This window comes from Pteronotus mesoamericanus, unplaced genomic scaffold, assembly GCF_021234165.1.
Source record: "Pteronotus mesoamericanus isolate MK-2021 breed Mesoamerican mustached bat unplaced genomic scaffold, CSHL_Meso_final contig_90, whole genome shotgun sequence".
Classification (NCBI taxonomy): domain Eukaryota; kingdom Metazoa; phylum Chordata; class Mammalia; order Chiroptera; family Mormoopidae; genus Pteronotus; species Pteronotus mesoamericanus.
The window spans coordinates 10,427,398-10,446,853 of NW_026555277.1; the positions used below are offsets into that span (position 1 = coordinate 10,427,398).

General features: G+C 44.9%; 1 protein-coding gene across 1 annotated transcript in view; it reads right to left on the reverse strand.

The window, feature by feature from the left end:
- The window catches only part of SMARCAL1 (SWI/SNF related, matrix associated, actin dependent regulator of chromatin, subfamily a like 1), a 51,758-nt gene that overhangs the window by 3,769 nt on the left and 28,533 nt on the right, over positions 1–19,456 (reverse strand). The window contains exons 11-15 of the mRNA XM_054585679.1: positions 17,922–18,062; positions 13,067–13,285; positions 7,718–7,788; positions 4,219–4,321; positions 793–975 (exon numbers count right to left, since the gene is read on the reverse strand). Of these exons, the coding sequence (XP_054441654.1) occupies positions 793–975; positions 4,219–4,321; positions 7,718–7,788; positions 13,067–13,285; positions 17,922–18,062 (717 nt within the window). The remainder of the gene's footprint in view (positions 1–792; positions 976–4,218; positions 4,322–7,717; positions 7,789–13,066; positions 13,286–17,921; positions 18,063–19,456) is intronic.

Genomic DNA, 19,456 nt, shown 5'->3' on the forward strand with positions numbered 1-19,456 from the left:
AGCAACATATGCACCAAAGGGAGAAGCCATATGTGATAGGAGGTAGCGTGGTTTTTTGTTTTTGTTTTTAATATGGTGGAAGCTCTACAAGGAATAAGGAAAACCAAGAGCACTGTTTCCGTTAAAAAACACATTCCACCCCGAAGTTCATCACCTATGTGTGGCCAGCAAGAGCCATACTATGTGAAAACATGTGAGGGGAAATACATGCCTTGGAGCTCAGGAGAAAATTTTATGAGTGCAAACAAATGTCTTCTCTCTGCTGTCACAGCCCTCAGCTGAGCAGATGAGGCCAGTGGGTACAATGACTAAGTCCAGGGAACACTCACAGCGGTCACCCTATTGTGGCCCCAATGGCTAACGCAGCTCACAGTGATGGTTAATGAAAGGGGCAGGGTGGAAAGCCAGAGGCCTGGGCTGCAGCCTGGTGCTGCCACATGCTCCCCTTTGGTGACAGCTATGCACTTATCTGTGCCCCAGCTTCCTCGCAGAGAGATGACCTCTAAGATTCACTTTAGCTTTCCCGTTGATAAGATGGAGTCGATACTACTACCTAGGATGCTGCTGTGAAGACCTAAATAGCTAGTCAATAGATGTGGGAGTTCTCACTTCTCAGTGAAGACTGATGACCGGAAAGTAAACGTGTTTCTGAGGGCTAACCGAAACGGATGGAAGAGGCGACTGGCCCTAGGGACAGCTCAGAGAAACCTTGTCTTCCCGACCGGCCCTAGCTCCTTCCTCCCCACAGCCATGAGCGCGCCCGGGGAACTTCAAGTCTTCTGCCCCCCTTACCCCTGGGTTCCAGAACAGCTCGGCGAATACCACCAGGTCGGCCGAGGAGAAGGTGAGGCCCATGTTGGCGGCGGTGATGGAGAGCACGGCCACAGCGTGCCCCTTGGCCAGCTGGAACTGCTGGCACAGGCGGTCTCGTTCCACTGAGGAGGTGGAGCCATCGATGCGGATGTGCTGCACCCGCTGTGGACACAGGGAGGAAGTGAGAGAAGCTGCACCCAGACTCTTAAAGGGTCCGGGGATCACCACCAAGTTAAGAACCACTGGTCTACATCATTATTTTTTTTATGGCTGAATGGATTATTATTTATCAGTATACCTACTGATAAACATTTAGTTTTCTAATTATTCAATATTATAAATAACAGCAGGACTAATATTCTTGTACATAAATCTTTCTAACTGGTGTGGCTATTTCCTTAGAATAAATCCCTAGAACAGGAGTTTGACAAAATCAGCATGTGCATTAAGTAACAGCCAAAATGCTATGCAAGAAAAAAAAATGTGTAAAAAAAAAAAGAACCATGATTTGACCAATGTGTATGTGTATGACAGAATGGACCCATTGTTCAGATAATCTGAATCAGTTCTTCAAAATTTCTTTGTTTTCATGCTTAGAAAGTCATTCCGCCATCTGGTGATCAGCTGTATGTTTGCCTATGTTTTCTTCTAATACTTTATGGTTTCAAAGAACTTTGATTCATCTGGAGTTTACTATGGTAAACAGTGAAGTGAAGTTTCCTTCAAGATTCCCACCCCCCGCCCCTTACCCAAACTTTATTTGTGGAGTTAATTAAACCTGATTCGTAACAATTTCTTGATCACATATTTGGTTTTAATTTATACCAAAAGGCTATCTATTCTGTCCCATGCATCTGGCCACCACCAGTTTTTGGCCCAGTACGACTGAGTTTTATAGCAGATATTTATATGTGGAGGCACAAGTATGTCAACATTGCTCTCCTTTTTAAAAATTGTCTTAGATGATATCTCTCCTGCTTTTATTTTGAAACATTGTTTGAGATAATAATATAAAGTTCCCTTAAACATCTAATTGGAATTTTTATAAAAATTGAATGAATGAAATCTACAAATTAACTCGGGAAGGACAGGCATTTTTACACTTTTTAGCCTTTACACAGAGGAGCATGGCACAAATATCTGCAATTCTTTGTTAGTTTCTACTTTTCTTTTTTGTGAGACTATTATTAGGTACTTTATAGCTTTTTTTGCTGCCTATCTTTGCCCCATTATGTTAAATAATTAGACATAGCTGGTAAAATAAAAAAGTAATTTATTTTAGTATATTTATTTGGAATCCAGGCACTCTACTAAACTCATGTAGTCTAATAGTTTTCCAATTAATTGTCTTGGAGTTCTTGAAAATAAAAATAGCTCTGATTTTTCCAGGGATTATAGCTTTAAATTCTATTGGCTGAATTCCTGCATTACATCAACAAAATTTAAAAGGGGTAGATTAATGATCTACCTCTAAAATTTTCAGAAAAAAAAATACAGGAGAAAATCTTCATGACTTCAGAAAAGATTTCTCTCTTTTTTCTTTTTAAACAGATTTTTAATTTTTTTAAAAAGATTTTATTTTTATTTTATTTTTAGAGAGGGGAAGGGAGGGAAGGAGTCAGGGGGAGAAACATCACTATGTGGTTGCCTCTTGTGCTCCCCTTACTGGGGACCTGGCCTGCAGCCCAGGCATGTGCCCTGACTAGGAATTGAACCAGTGACCCTTTCATTCACAGGCCGGCACTCAATTCACTGAGCCACACCAGCCAGGACTCAGGAAAGATTTTTTTCAACCAATCATAAAAATTAAAAACCATTATTGGAAAAAACCTAATAAACTTGAAATACATTATAATGAAAAATTAAAAATTTCTATTCAATAGAAACTTAAAGTGAAAAGATAAAACATAACTGACTCAGGATTAATATCCAGACTTTATCAAGAATATTTACAAATCAGTAAGAAAAAAATCCAACAGAAAAACAGGCAAAGGAGATAAAGAGAATATTCACAGAAGCCAGACTGAAATGCCCAAAAAACACATAAAGAATACACCGTTTACTGGTAGAGAAATGCGAATTAAAATAAGAATGAAATGGGATTTCATGTCATGGGATTGGGAAAAGTAAAAAGTCTGGTTAATACTAAGTGTTGCTGAACACCCAGAACAGCAGGAATCCTCAAATGCTGCTGCTGAGATTGTAAATTTGAATTAACCACCCTGGAGAGCAATGTGACGATACCTAGCAGAGTTGAAGATGAGCTCATCTAACGATCATGCAAGCTCCTACCCGGACAGGTTCTGCACACACACGGCATAACTATATGTGTACACTTGAATACAAAAAAACATTCACATAATAGCAGAAACTGTAAATAAAATTCACCATCAGCAGGAGAAAGGACAAACTATGGCACAGTCATCCAATGAGATACTATTTGGCAATTACAGCGAATGAACTAAACCCGTAACGCTAGGTAGAGAATCCTCAGAAATAATATTGAGCAGAAAAGTAAACTGTAGAATACTTACACTATGCTGCCACTTATGTGTACACTAATACATTAAAAAAAGGACTAGTGTTGTTTAACAACATATACTTTTAAAGTATGACAATGTGGATGGGAAGGATTCAGAATGGAGGTTGTATGTGAGGAGGAAGAAAGGGGAATGAACTAAAGGGCCACTGCAGGGGCATCCATCTTTTATTACTTGAAATAGGAACTTTGAAATAAATACAGCAAAACCTTTCATTTCTTAAATCTGGATGGGGAAATAGGAATTTGTCATTTATTTCTCTACACTCTTTTGTATATTTAAACTATTACATAAATATAAAAGACAGACAAAAGGTAGTTTATAATCCTAAATTTAACTGAAAATGAAAAGGGGGGTGAAAATATGATGTATTTAGTTTTCATGAACATCCTAGGAAATCCTTCTAGATATTTTTCACTTGATTTAATTAGGGTCGTAAAACTGTATTGAAGTCTGCGCACGGCCATGTACAATTAAGAAAGCCACATTGACAGCATTAAGGAGAGACAAAAGGAAGAGGATATTCATACAAATACTTGTCTTCACACAGGAAAGTGATTCCTGCTACCTCATCTCTTGTTGATTTTCTACGTATTTACAGAGAATGAGGGAAGACCCCCACGGAGATATTCTCAAAGCAAGACGCTTAAACATCCGCACAGAGCATAAAGGAAGTTAAATGACACCCTGGGAAAATATTCTGACCCACCCAACAGTTCTATAAGCAAGAACAGTTCGGAAAGTCTTCAGCAATGTTTCCAAAACCATCATCTCATGTCTTTGCTGATTTGACCTTAGCCTGCTCGGAACAACTTAGCAGCCAACACAAATAAGAGCGCCCTTGCGGAATTTCAAAGGAGCTTACCTTTTTCTCAAGCGCTTCAATAATTGCATCCAGAACCACCTTGTGGTGCGCAAACACTAGAAACTTCTCTCTTCCACTTTCCAGTAGGTCCAAGATATATTCACTGCATTTGACAACAATAACATAAATTAAACATACGCTCATCCAGTTGAGGTTAATTACTGGAAAGTGACTGCACCTGTAGCAGACACCTTTGGGGTACCTGCCCCGTCTAGCCCCTTCTCTCTCTCCTCTGGGAGCTCACCTCTCCCCCTTTCCCTCATGCCAGGTCACTTGAATAAAAGCAAAATCAGGAGCTGTGGGAAATAAGCCATCTCCTGGCATGTGCAGAAAGAGTTCTTCCGTACTTCTTAGCCATCTCCCCTATACAAATAAATGCATGTATCCTGATGTTTTATGCATCTCTGATATGCTACTGAAACATTTTTATTACCTGGGATCATGACGATAATTAACAGTTTGCACCTTGGCTGCTACCACCATTATAGTGTTTTCAATATAAATTAAAGTGCTGTCTATAGATCTGAAAATGGCCTGGCAGGGGATTAAGGGATTCCTGACAGTAATCAAATTTCTGGAAGAGTGGTATTGAGACCTAAGTGGTAACACTGAAGAGATGGTCAAGGAAAGCGCTCCAGCTCCCTCCCGCATCAGCTGGCCAACCGCAGGGCCAGGAGGTCAGTCAGTGGTATGTGCATTCTCTCCTGAGGCGAAGGAATATATAGGGTGAAGGATCTTATTTGCTTGGTCTTTTTTTTCCCTTTAATTTACTTCTCTATGCACTGTGTTTTTTCTCCACTTCTCGTCCTTCTTTAGCAGGGAACTTAAAGGAAGGCAGCTACCGGGAGAGCTGCAGGGGAGAGTCGCCCAGCTGGCATGCCCTGGAGGCTTCCCCGGGACTGGTGCCCTGCAGAGGGAGGGTTCACAGTCCCAGGACAGGGCACTGCTCCTGCAGGACAGCGGGAAGGTGAGCTTCCAGGGACAGAAGGAGCCTTCACTATGCCCGATGCCACCCTCACGCATAAATCTCAAAGGTTTCCTGTTATCAGTAGGTGGCAGAAATGTAAGTGGACTGTTCTCTAAACATCTAAGAGTTATTTTCAAATAACAGTATAATTTGTGAGTTGTTGGTATTAAATAGAACCTACTTTAATTAGTTTGAGACACATAAAATTTGCCAGACATAAGCAAAAAATGTTTATTGCTATAGCATTAAAAAGTCACAAGGCCATAAAATCAACTTAGTCAGCTCATCGTCATCACCAGAGGCCCCAATATTCCTACAGCCCCTCTCCCCTCTGCATCTCGGACATGGCTTGCCTCATTGCTCTGCTCTTCCCCACGTCCCTAAGTTACCAGGCCTACCAGAGTAACCTTGGGTTTTATATTGAAAGAGGCCCATTAAAATGAAAACAGACAACAGCAAAAAAACAAAAACGAAAACTCAACAACAAAAAGAATGAAAAACAACAAAGACTAGTTTTAAGATTTTTTTAAAAAAAATTTACCATCTTAACCATTTCTTTTTTTTTTTTACTATCTATTGATTTTAGAGAGAGAGAAAGAAGAAAGGAAGTGTGGTTGCTTCTTGTATTTGGTTACTTCTTGTATGTGCCCTGACTGGGTATCAAACTCGCAACCTTGGTGTACCAGAATGATGCTCTAACCAACTCAGCTACCAGGCCAGGGTTGAGTTTTAAGACTTATAATCTAATTTCCACTTACTAGCTATGTTATGTGACTCTCAAGTCTATAGAGATTTCCATGAAATGTACTAAGTTTCCACATTTAAAAAATGGGGTCACTATGACTTAGTCTAACTGACTTTACAAAGAGGCTGTAAATGTGAAATGAGTTAACAGGTATCAAAATTGTTGGAAATGATAAAGCACTATATAATTTATAATGGAATTCTGAAAAAAGTATATATAAGTTATGGACTGAATGTTTGTGGGCCCTTCCAAAATTCACAGATGAGCTGGTATTGAAAGGCAGGGCCCATGGGAGGTGACAAAATCAGGGCTAGTAGAAAAAAGAGATCCTAGAGAGCACCCTTGTCCTTTCCATTGTGTGAGGACACTGAGGAGACGGCCGTCTGCAAGTCAGGAGGACCCTCACCTGCTCTGAATCTGCTGGCGCCTTGAACTTGGACTTCCCCGCCTGTAGGGCTATGAGAAGTATTTGTTGTTTAAGCCACCCCAGTGTATCAGTCTATGGTGTTTTTGTTATGGTGGCCTGCACGGACGAAGACAAAGTATTACCAAGCTTATTTATGAGGTGGCAAGGTGGTTAGATTTACACTTTCCAAGGAAAAAGGTTGGTTCTAGGCCCAGCACTCAACAAACGCTGAATTTTGTGGGTCCTAAGCTGAGCGAGCAAGGCAGAGGACTGGCACCCCCGCCATCTGTTATTTGGCGGCACGTGAGAAACGGGGAGGTGGGGGCAATGCAGGTTTGTTTCTGAGAGAGGTTTCCAGGCTGTAAAAACTCATCTGGAGTTCACCAGTCTCGTCCCAGTGCCATAGATGAAAAGGGCCATGCCCAGAGAGCTGGCCAACATTCGGTGGCCTCTGTGGAGAACCTTAGATTTGAACAACGCAGTGAACTGGCTCTCTGCAGGGAGAGGCTGGGGAGGCCGGAGAGCTGGCAGCTGAGGGAGAGGGTGGGAGCGGCTGTGTGTCTCAGTGTATCCACAGCGCTCTGTCCCCCCCGCCCATCTGCCACTGCTCAGCCCACGCCGATTCATTCTCACTGAGATGTAATCGCTTGGTCCATTATCCTGCCAGAGGCTCGCATGAATGCTAAGCAATAAAAAATGAGGCAAACTGCGTATCATTAGAGCTGCCTCAGGTTTCTACCACAGTGATACCTGAACATGGGTGGGTTTTCTTTCTTTAAGAAAAGCAGACAATTGAGGTTTTTATAAAGTCAGTGAATAATTTTAAGAATAGAAATTATTACTTTGGGTGTAGTTTCTAAGGTGGAAGGAGAACTCAGTGTGAATGTGACAATGGCCAGTTGCCCATATCCTTTGAACAAACTTTGAGATTCTCTTTTTTATGTAGGCGAGTAACGCCTGAAACTTCATGTCTTTGGAGAAAACCCCAGAAGTACCACCAGGCAGCTTCTCGATCTTTCACAAAGCCCCCATATTTTCCCAAAAGCAAATGAGCACAGTTTTCCTAGTAAGAGGAAAACTTCCCTTCAGTGTTGGGCTCATCCCACCCTCCCCATAAGTGACAGCAGCTCCAGCTCACTTGGGTTGGGACAGGACCTATTAGGGTCCCCAAGCATGTCCTGGTGGTGCTCTAGATGCAAGCCTCCTCGTGCCCTGTGTGTGGGTGACGAGGCCGTGTGCCCTACACCTTATACTCAAGGCAGCTGTTACTGGAATCTCCGATCACTTCTCACACGGCAGTGCAAGCATTCTGGCAGACCAAGGTAATAGGTGTTCGTTTTTAAAGATGAGAGAGAGGTGCTGACACTTGGTGACCACTTACATGACACACGGGATTTTAGCTTCAGCTGTTCTGTTGAAGTAGAGAATGAGGGCTGTTCTCTGCTGTCCCTTCTGTGAAAAGAGAAGTCAAGGGTTTAACGTCTCCCACTCTGAGGACTCAGCTAAGCTGACGTAATTATCGCCACTATGAGCTTGATGAATCCTAAAGCCTGAACACCACTTGCCAGAGCCGGGTGACCCTGACTTACCCTCCCACTCACTTTAGCCAAGCCACAGGAACTACCTGAGCTCTGGTCAGGTCACTGGAGACATGGCAGAACAACTCCTCTGTCCCCCTCTGAGAACTGTGGTGAGACTCCACAGGGGCAAGGAACACGAGAGCTCTTTGGAAAGGCATTGCAGGCAGAGCTTCACCAGACGTGCCACTCTCACATGACCAGCTGAGATGCAGCCTCGCTAAGCACAGCTGTTCACTGAAGCCTGGGGACAACTTACACGTGACACATCATTGCCTGTGTTTCTTGCCTCCCCATTTTCTTCTGCCAAGCTCTGTCCATATCCAACGGACAAAGCTTTACTGCCATTCAAGCCTTCCTAAGTCAATTCCAACAGACTGCAACCAGTTTATTCTAATACCATGTCAAAACCTTTACTCGTGTATTTTTGGCCTGTCTTCCACATACGGTAAATGACTTCCAAAGAGAAGAAACCATGTCTCCTCTATAGTTTGCATCTAAATAAATCCCAATAAAGAACGCAAACAGAGAAGATGCTCATCATAATATAAGGTAAGATTTAGTATCAGTCTGGGCTCCCAGAGATGAAAAATACTCTTACCATCACCGGCAGGGCTGCCGTCTCCTTCCACTAGCAAAAATGCTGCCTGCTCGAAAGAGCTGCTTGCTTTAAACAGTGTCTTTCCTTTAGGTCTTGATGAGAAAGGAGAAAGACACCCGGGAGCCACAGAAATTCACGGGGGGCGCTGACAGGGAGGTGGAGCCACTTCACGTCTATGTGTGTCACGGCAGTGGAGGCCTGTTTTGTGGCAAGTAGTCCAGTTTAACAGCTCACACTTCCTGGGAACCGGTGTTGAAGATACAACCCCATGGCACTATATCCTTAACTAGTTTCTCAGCTACGGGCCCAGTTTAGCTCTGATGAGGCTCTGCTCACACGCAACCTTTCTCCTCTGGCCGATGAGCTCGCAACCTTCATGAGTCCACTGGTATGCCCTCAAAGGGTCCCTTGCCGCAGGCTAGGCCCTCTAACCTAATGTGGTCCTCAGCAGGGGGCACAGAGCCAGGCTTCCTTAGGATGACCTCACACGCAGCGTCTTCAGACTGCACCCCAGGCACCTTCGGTCCACAGTTGTACCCCCGTGTCCTTCAGAGACTGTCCTTACTTGTCAGGGCCATCCCTCCCGCCCACACTTTCCAAAACAAACAGGAGAAATGGAGAGAGGCCCTTTCAGAAACCTTCCCTAAGATCTACCATGCAGAGCCGAGGCGGGCCTGAGAAACAGGCGTCTCCACTGCACATGCTCGGGTGGGGGGACGGCACAGTGGCTGACCTTTGGGAATGGCCTGTCGATGTGTACCAAAGCCTTCATAACATGCCCAGCCCTGTGGCCCAGCAAGCTGCTCCTTGAAGTTTATCTTCCTGACAGACCAATGCACACAAATGCACACGTATGCGACTTTTTCAGTGTAGTATTACTTTGACTAGAGTACAGCTGAATTAGCTTAAATATCCAACTAAAAACGGCTGGCAAAGTTTTAATAAACCATGTGAGAAAACACTGCCCTGTGTTTAAATATATGTTAAAAGACCATTTAACAACATGGAAAAGTGTTCATGATATAGTTTTATAACCTGTTTTGTTCCTCACTTGATGTATGTTTATATGATTCCAATTCTATTTTAAAAAATACATGATTGTAAGTGATATATATATTTACATATAAATGAATATAGAAATATATATTATAAAGCAAAATATACATACATTTTATTAAAAATCCAAATAATAAATGCTGAAATTAGGTGATATAAAACATGAATGAATCTTTTTTATAGTGCAGTAGTAAAACATATTTAATAAATGCTATTAATTGTACATACTTTTATTTCAGATTTTATACAGTAGACATCTACTGAACTTTTAATGTGGGAGAAATCAATAGTTTTATCTTTTTAAAGAAACTCCCCCAAACTGGGTAGACAGACTACTAGTCCATTAATGATCTCATTTCTTTTGCCAGCCATGGGTAAGGAGATTTTAAATTACCTGCATTTTTTGTTCCTGTCTCCTAGACTTTTATTAAATTAGACCCACTGGGGTTTCCAATTTCTTTTTCCATGTTGGACATTTGAAAGGACTGTCGAACAGCAGAAGGGTGAACTGATATTGTCACCAGGAAGTCTGCATGGACTTGTTCTACTTTCCTGCTCCTATTCTTGCTGATCAAAAAATGGCTTTAGACAAAAGATGATTAGAGCCAGATTTTCTTGGCCTGTGAAGAGGTCTCTATTATTTCAGCTGAAAATGAGAAAAGGCTTTAATTGTTGTACATTATACTTTATAAATTGGCTCTTCCACCTTGGCTTCTGTGACTTCGAGCTTTTTCAAAAATGTCTTCCTCCAGATGGGAAGGTGTGAGGGAACTGAGAAAAAAGTCACTTCTTGACAGGTCAGCACTGCTCTGCCGGAGCTGCCATGCTGGACAAAACTGCAGGGACACCTCGGCCTGAAAAGTAACTATAAAAATGGGGTGTGGGGGGCGACTTTCTCGAGATCCATAGGGCCTCCTTATTTGACTAAAACCATAGAACCGCAATTCCCCATTTTAAGTCTTTGGGCGCAGGATATCATAGCTGGTCAAGGTTTGGAAGGAATGTCCACGGCCAATGCGTCCCACTCCCAGCTGACACTGACCGCCCTCCCTGAGCTGTCAGGGAGGTGATCCTGATCGGATCCAGTTTACAGGTGTGCCAAATGGTGGCTCTGGAGTAATGAAGTTTCAGATGGTACAAACCACAAAGCTCACCGCTTGTTTTCTCCTTGGATTTTCCATTAAAAAAATGAGTTCACATTACAGAACACAAAGCGGGGGGCACATTTTCAAGGATTTATTATTATCAGAAAGAATTTAGTATCTGGCTTCAGCATGATGCTGAGGGTAATCTGTATCAACTCAATTTTTCTCTTTCGGGGACAAACTCTTCATTTTTCTAGGATCCCATGGAAGCAGATAGCAACTCTCAGGCACAGTGCTGGGAAGAGCTCTAGGCTCTTTCTCTGCTGGATTTTTGAAGAATTACACTGCAATTTAGCCTTCATTTTCATAATCTGCAAAACACATTAAGACTCTGGGACTCTGAAGGAGCAGAGATGATAATCACCCTACAGGTGGGATTCTGAGCAGTTGGCGTTCTCCTGATATATTTTTCTAGCAACAAGCCCAGACGGCAGGCCATGGCTTCATTATTTAGGTAAGAAGACATCAAAATACCCCAAATAACTTAAGGAATTTGCACAGCTACCAGAGTTATAATACACCCAACATTCCTGATTTCCACGGCTCAGCCTAATCCATTTCACATCGCTGTCTGTAATCTCAGAAAACCAGACTCCCAGGTTGCATCTGAAATCACTGAAAGAGTCCCTCACCTAACTTCAGGAACTGCGCAAGTTGGCAGAAAGTTTTAAAACTGCTTTCAAACCTTGCTGCACTAAGTACAGAATTCCCATACATCTCTCTCGTTTTCATTTTGGCCACACGGCACAACTTACAGCGGCCTGTTGGCCAGTTAATGGGACTTTCATCCTCAATTCAAATGCCCACTAATTGCTTTTTCAGTTGTCTATCGTGGCTGTTCTCAACCTGGTTCAGGAGGTGGACCAGGTACCAACTTACTTCCATCACACATACAAGGAACTAAAACATAGCATTTCATAAATATTCAGATCCTCACATCTAAAATTAACACGTCTGAACTTTTCCAGTAATATTATATTTGTTGCACTGACTCATTGGCTTTCTTATCTGGCACAGTTCACTAGTGGACAAAAGTCAGTATACCTTAAAGGTCTGAGAAAGTTATAAGGAAAAAGTTAAAATTGAGAAAAAGATTCCCATTCGTTGAATTTTTATGTCTGGAAATCGGAAAAGATGGCTAAGACTGACCTTAGCAATGGAACACTGGTTCCATTGCAGCGCAATTTCAGAACCGCCAGTCTGCACACCCACCTCAGCGCTGTGAGCTGTGTTTGAAAACTCTGTGGGGAAGGGATTATGCCTATCATTTCCTCCAGGCCATCCAGATTATTATATGTAATACAGCATAAATGAAATACAGCTTGACAACTGACCTGTGCATCCTCTTCCCTACCCTCTGCTTCTTAGAGGTATCCAGTTAGTCTGCTCAATCACATGGTAAAGTGACATTTTTAAAAAATCACACATTCTGTCTCTTGTCATTCTTATTTATTTCGTAATCTTCCAGAAGGCTGAGATCTCATCTAGATCTAAGTTTCTTTATCCAGGGTAATATTAAGCCCAGATAATGCTTTATGATAATGTCAAAAAATGTCAATCATTGTTGTTTCCTTGGCAATGAAAATTACAAGGCTTTGTCCCAAGAGGACAGAAATGGAGCTGGTGTAGATTATCTTGTGGTACTTAGCGTAGTAAGACACTAATGACAGATATGAAATGAAAGTGTTTTGAAAAGATAAAACCACCATAGTGGAAAGAGCCCTAAAATATCGGGGTAACAGGCTTGGATACAGACTCAGCTCTGCCACAGAGTAGCCATGAGAGCTTAGGCAAATCAGTTTCTATGAGCCTCAGTTTCCCTGTCTGTAAAATGGGAGTCCTGCCAACCACAAATGACTCTAACAAGGAGGCAAAGGATTAAGAGGGGTTGAAAATTCAACTCTGTTAAATAACTGTCAATTTGTTATTCTGACTAAAGCAAATGACATGGGATGGTTAGAGGGTTAATATGTATATCAAATACAGGTAGAACTAATTTCTAACAACCATTCCTATGCTGAGGCATTCTCAAAATACACTATGCATAAACTCTAGCTTTCTCTGAGGGATTCAGAATATATAATCATCAACCCATAGTTTTCCTGGGGTTTATTTTATGACCATCCACCACCAGTGATCTACATAAGCATAAACCCACAAATGACTAGATTTTTGAAGTAAACTAGGTAGCCTGAGAAATGAAACCGGCTCACTGTCCGTGCCCAGGGAGGTAGGAAGAGATGATGGGAAAGGCAAGTTCAAAGAACTCTGGGTAATGTTTGTAGGGCTCCTCCCGGGAAGAAACACCTTTGAGCACAACTCCCAAATCCCCATCTCAGCCCCAGACTCACAGACGCGTCCTTGGTGGTCATTTCCTGGGCCGCGGCACTCAGGGACGCTCTGGCCTTGGCACTGATCCGGCCTGGGGCCACCACCACCATCTTGCGCTGTTTGGCTGGGAGCTGGGAAAGGACGTCCGCTTTGAGACGCCGCAGCATGACCGCTTCCTCCAGCAGGAGCTTCAGCTCTCCCAGGTTGGAGGAGCCTGAGTAATCCCATCCCCAGGCATGCTGTAGGGGGAGAACCGAGACACAGCCCGTGAGATCCCCCAGCGCCCAGCGAACAGGGCTGCCGTCTCCAGGTGGGTTTCTCCTATCACCACTTTCTCTTCCCAGGCTTTGTTCCATGTGAGAAATAGGAAGGAGAAGGGAAACGTCGGTGAGGACGAGGTGGACAAAAACCGTGTCTCATGGCATTTTACAATCTGGCACTAACTTGCTTTCTAGCAGCAGGTGCAGGGTGCCAGCGGCTTGGTGACCATTACATTAAAAAACCAACAAGATGCTCAGCTTGTCAGACTATACCTGGATACGAAATACAGAAATAATATTCCCTAGGGCTTATCCTACAGAGTTCGCTGTACGGCATCATAGCTAATGTCAGCAATGTATTTATTTGATGAGATTTATAGGAATTTAAAAACCTGTTGTTCCAAAGTATGAGTCACACCAACACATCCAAGGCCAACGCAGTCAATGCAATTGCAGTGTGAGCGGCAGAGGGACTGGGGGAGGCGCATGGAACACAAGTTTTTGCCAGTCCCACTGAAACCCCAGGTGGATTTCAAAGGCCCCAGGCAGCCTTTATAAACCTGGCTCCCTCATTTGGTAGCTCATGGAGGCACTGTGCAAGGATACCTACTACTTGCTTCACAGTTGAAGATGTTACCAGTTAAAATAAAAATGTTGTCTTTCTCTAACAATCTTCCTGGAAACAAGACTGATTTCTACAGTCGTGTAAAAAAATCAAGGAGCCAGGGTGTCTGCTTCCTTATATTTTTAGCCACTCGTCTCCTCTCCTGCCTCACGATCCCCTGGACTGTGTACTACCACGGGTAAGGGCGAGCCTTGCTCATTTTCCAGGGCTGGTGGACCTTGTACAATTATGGAGACATGGTAGGTGTCCTATAAACCTTTGCTCACTTGAAAATACAAAGAGAAAGTCAACGGTAAAGACATAAAAAAATCAAAAGCTATGTCTTTAAAAAAAAAAATCTCTGAAATCAACAGGAAGTTCTCAGCAAATGCCTTCAAGTTATGGGGTTAAAAATGAGCTCCGCGTGGGGCTCTCTCTCCAGCCGCTCCTATGCACGCAGGAAGCTGGCCACACACACAAAGAGCGGCCGTGGCTCCGGGCTGCTTTAAATAAAAATCATGCTGGGAACAAAACGATATCATAATTAATTTGGATATCATGCTCCTAAATTCTAATATTATCAGCTCTTAATCTTGCAGGTTAAAACCCAATACCAAAGATTTAAAATAGGACTTTGGACTAATCACAATCCAACACACTTACATTGAACACGTACCACGCATGAGGCACGGGGCTGGGTGGGAGAAAGAACATGAAGATGAGGAGGGCCCCACCTCTGACTGTGTTATCGGGCGGGGGGAGCGGGTACCGGACAGCAAGGAGGCGGCAAAGGGTGAACCCGAGGATGGCACGAGAAACTGGGGAGACGGTGGAGGGAGACTAGGCACACAGGAAGGGACAGTTTCACGAGTGAAGGCAATGAACTCCACCATCGGCCCCTCCCATCCCTGGCTGGCCCTTACCTCCTGTGCTCCAAGAACCAAGGGAGAGAAGATCCCTTTCAGAAAGTGGATTATTTGCAAATAGAACAAAGGCACAAATCACATATGAAGGGTTTTGAGGGACCGTGTACACAATATACAATCTGGACTGACCCATAGCGAAAGTGCCTCACAAATTTTATTAACGAAGTATATTTAATAACTGAGAAAGTTCCTGTCCCAGTAGCCAGCTAAAAGTGGTTTGCAGTTCACTTTGCAAAGCACTACAATTTACATTATAAATACTTTGTTTGAAACTAAGTGGCTATTTTCTAAGTACTTGAACAGTTTTATTTTCTGTTTAAAAAAGTAGTTAAAAATAAGGCAGACAGTCTTATTTACATTGTGATCTTGGCGCGGGCAATGAGGAAGCTGCAGTCACTTCTCCAAAGTCAGTGTCTTCGATGCAAACCAGTGGCTCAACGTATTTGTGATTTGATCACAAAGAAGAAATCCTTAAGGTCTGAATTAATGAGGTTTTAGAGTCCAGCTAGTCCTCCGCGGCAGGGGCACTGCCCACAAGACAAGGCCAGATTCAGGGCTGACAAAGTCACAGGAGAATAACCGGGAAAAGGGAGACACAATCTGCACTAAAGAGAGGAACCAAAGTTTGGTGTTCGAACTCAGGGCCACGTGGAGCCTCATGGGGCAGAGTTTAGGCGCTTGAGAAGCCTGACCTTACTATACTGATGAGGGACGATGAGGGCCATGGTTACAAAAGTAGAAATTAGAAAGAGAAATTAGTGAATCTTCCCTCTGCTTTTCAGATTATGGACTTTCTGGAGACTGGATTAGGGAGAGCTACTCGAGAAGACGGAAACCACCCCTACCCACACCACACGGTCAGCAATGCTCGTGACTAGGACTTGTGCTTCCATCTGGCCAAGCAAACCAGGATCCCGGCACACGCACAAACAGATGGGCTGTATCCCACTGGAGGGTCCGAAACAGCGAAGGCACCACAAAGCCAAGATGGAGGTGGTGGCGGCCCTGGACAGTGTGTCTCTTCCCAACGAGAAAGCAGCCTAATCGCAGCAAAAAACCACTCTGCCGATTAAGGGGAAAAAAATGAATAGCCACACAGACAAGAGGCTGGTTCACTGGGTCATCCTTTCTCATGTTATATTTGGGGATGGACACGGGGAATGTACACAGGCTTCGGCCAACCTGGCTATGGCCGCCTGACATGGATGGATCTCCCAGCTCTGGCCAAGAAACATGCTGGGCGCACCAAGAGCACATTGCTGGTCTGGAAGGGAGACGTGACCGCAGACAAGGGCAGGAGGACACCCTGGAAGCTCTGGCTATGGTCTGCCACACTCTGGGGCGGCCCGGCCTCTGCAGGGCCACCGCAGAGAGGCCTAGTTCAGCCTGCAGAAGGCAGAAGGAACAACACCAGAGGTGAAAGAATTATGCAGGGGAGGCATTTGTGGATTACACGTCTCAGAAAAAGACCTCACAAGGATTTGGGGCAGAGCCTCTTTGGCCACCCACAGGTCAAACCTAGCGCTGGTGTACTCTGAAAAGGCAACTGGCAACACGGTTACTGCCGGGGGGGACAGGATGTCAGATGTGATCGGTCCACAGGAGAAGACCGCAGCTGTGAAGGAACTGCGACCAGCCCCCAGCATGGGGAGCAGGCCCATCCTCTCTGCGTTTCTCTGCTCACCGGAGTTGGCCTCCAGACTGCAGAGGTGAGCACGGGACCAGCCAAGGTCCTCTGGACAGAGGGTCCCTACACAGGGAATCTGCAAAATTCACCTGTGCAAAGATGCAGCTCACACACGCCCATGCACATGGCCTGTGATCTACTGGCAGACGAGGCGATCCAGTGATAAAAGAGCAAAGCAGGCAACTTCCCCTCCTCTCAGCCTCCTTGACTCCTTCCCTCTGGTTAATTAGAGAGAATGTTCGTAGTAGCTGGATTTTTTATGATCTATATTCAAAAGTGAGAAACTGGAGGACCAAGAGGAAAACAAAGCAACCGATTTATCTTTTGACGGTCGCCCTTTGTCTGGCAAGGCCATCCTTTTGCAGTGGGTGGCTTTGGAAGAGGAACAAAGGAACCTGAGGAGAGCGGCATCCCATGCTCAGCTGGCTTCGTCAGACTACTGAGCACTAATGGAGTCAATGGCCCAACAGGAAGAATTTGGGATTTGTGTATAATGCAGTGTAGACATTTTTTAAAATGTTGATTTTTCTCGGCTCATAAAAGGAATCATTTTGGTGTGTATTACCTTCCAGTCCTGTATGAGAGAGGAGGAGCGAGGAGGAGAGAGGAAGGAAGGGAGAACGGAAGAAATGGAGAGTGAGAGGAAAAGTTTTACATCTTATTTTTTCCACTCTTCTATCTCCCCATGTCACTAAGTACATTTTTTTTCCCATTTAAAAAAAAAAAATCCCAAGGTCTCGGAAATCAAGATTTCCCTTGCCACGGCCTTTGTGTTTATATGGCTTCCCCCGCCATTTCTGGAGAACGGGAGCTGCACAGATTGTAGCTGCTGAGGCACCTGCTGCCCTGGCACCACGTTCGCAGAAATGATGTGCAGTCAGAGGCTCCACGCACGACGATGAGTCAAGGCTCACTGGGGAGAGCCCGCTGAGGCGGCGCGAGACCACGCTCCCCATGCCACCTGCTCGGAGGCTTCCTTTGCCTTTGTTTTCACCTTTCCAGAGGTCTGTTTCATATACCTCCCGTGCCAAGGGACCTTCTCCTGCCTCATCAACTCTGTTTCCCCTGCCAGAGGCCTCGGCCTCGCCTCCAGCTGAGCCAGTGCCATTCTCCCCGGCAAAGAGCTGCTGGCTCTGCGGGCTCCACGCACCTATGCATTAGCCACTGGTCCCTTTGCCGGAAAACACTAGCCTGGAATCCCCAGGAGCATTCAGACTAGGAGGGACTGTTCTCATCTTACTCCCAGGACACTCCCAGGTCAGAGCAGAGCCACACCCCGTTCAGCTCCCTGGTTGGTGCTCTTCTGATCAAACCATCATCAGAGACAGGGACACAAAGGTAAGTGTCAAAATCAGGGTGACAGGTGCGTGGGCTGGTGAGGAAAGCAAGAATACGTACCTTCTTGGCGTCACAGTAGCGAAGGCCAAAGGCATGGAACTGAGGGAAGAACGTGGGCTTGACGGCAATGATCTGCGTGTAGAGCTCTGCGGGTCGCGACATGGCTGGCGTGCCTGACAGTAAGATCACGCGTTTGGCAACCTAGGAAACAAACAGCCAGAGGTGCTGAGGACAGAGAGGAGCACATGGGGACTATCCCAAAAGCCCCAGTGAGACAGAAGCCCCAGGGATGGCAATATCCCCTGGAAACTAGCGCGAACAGCTCTCACTTCCTGGGCACTCTGATTGCTGGCTGCACTGACTGCTGCATGGAGGTGGATCTAGACTCCAACTAAGGACCAGCCGTACTCTCGAGCAGGGGTCCCCAACCCCCAGCCACGGAGGGGTACGGGTCCATGGCCTGTTCGGGACCGGGCCGCACAGCAGGAGGTGAGTGGCGGGTGAGTGAGTGAAGCTTTGCTCACATTACAGCCTGAGCTCTGCCTCCTGTCCCTAGACCCTGTCTGTGGAAAAACTGTCTTCCACAAAACCAGTCCCTGGTGCCAAAAAGGCTGGGGACTGCTGTACCATGGCGGATTAAAAATAATAAAGTGTGTCCAGAGAACCTCATGGCATGACCCACGTAAGCGTCGGCATGTCATCGCCTAAGCAGTCTTTGTAGCACCCTCTGCACATCTCATCGGTCCTTGGCACATTCGCTTTTCTCTCCCCCTCACTAGACTGCAAGCTTTTTGACGTCAAGGACTTGGCTGTATTCACCTTCATTTGCTGTAGCACAGTGCTTGGCACAAAGTAAGTAATTAATAATGTTCACCATATGTTGAAAAATATTCACGAAGAAGCTAATTAGTGTCCTGAGGACCATGTCATAAACTCAAAGAATCCAGCACTGGAAGAGGAAGCGGAAGCGGGGGAGATAGCAACAGGCTTGAACTTTCAGCATGGATTCTGACATCCAAGCTGAACTTCGGAGCAGACGACACCTAGGACCAGCCCTCCCTCCCTCCCAGGATGAGAGGTATAAGCCTGTGATTTGATTTTCTTTAGAGGAGAAAGAAAAAAAAAAAAAAAAAAAAAAAGGCCATCACTTGCTCAGCTGCACAATGCTTTGAGCCCAGAGACCCCTGACTGAGCCCATTTTGCAGTTAATAAGGACCTCAAAGGTGGGACCCAGGTCTATTTACCCTACGCAGCCCCAGTCCACAGCAGCTCAGCACTGGGCAGCATGGAAATAAGAGTTGGTTGATTTCAACGACAAACTTCAGGTTCTTACTATCCCGACGCCAACCGGACCCAAGGGGATCAGGCCCCAATATCCCACCTCTGTATTAGAACACGTAATCGCCAAAGATTACTGGAGATGAAATTCATTTCGGCTCTGGGAAGGGACCCTACTGCAGAGCTCGGTTGTCTAGAAACAGCTTGTTAACCACCGAAACCTTGAGTTAATGACAGTGGTATAAAGTAGTGTAAGGCAACGGCATGCAGTAAATCACCTCAGGGAGGAAATTAGGTTTTCTAATGGATACACTTGC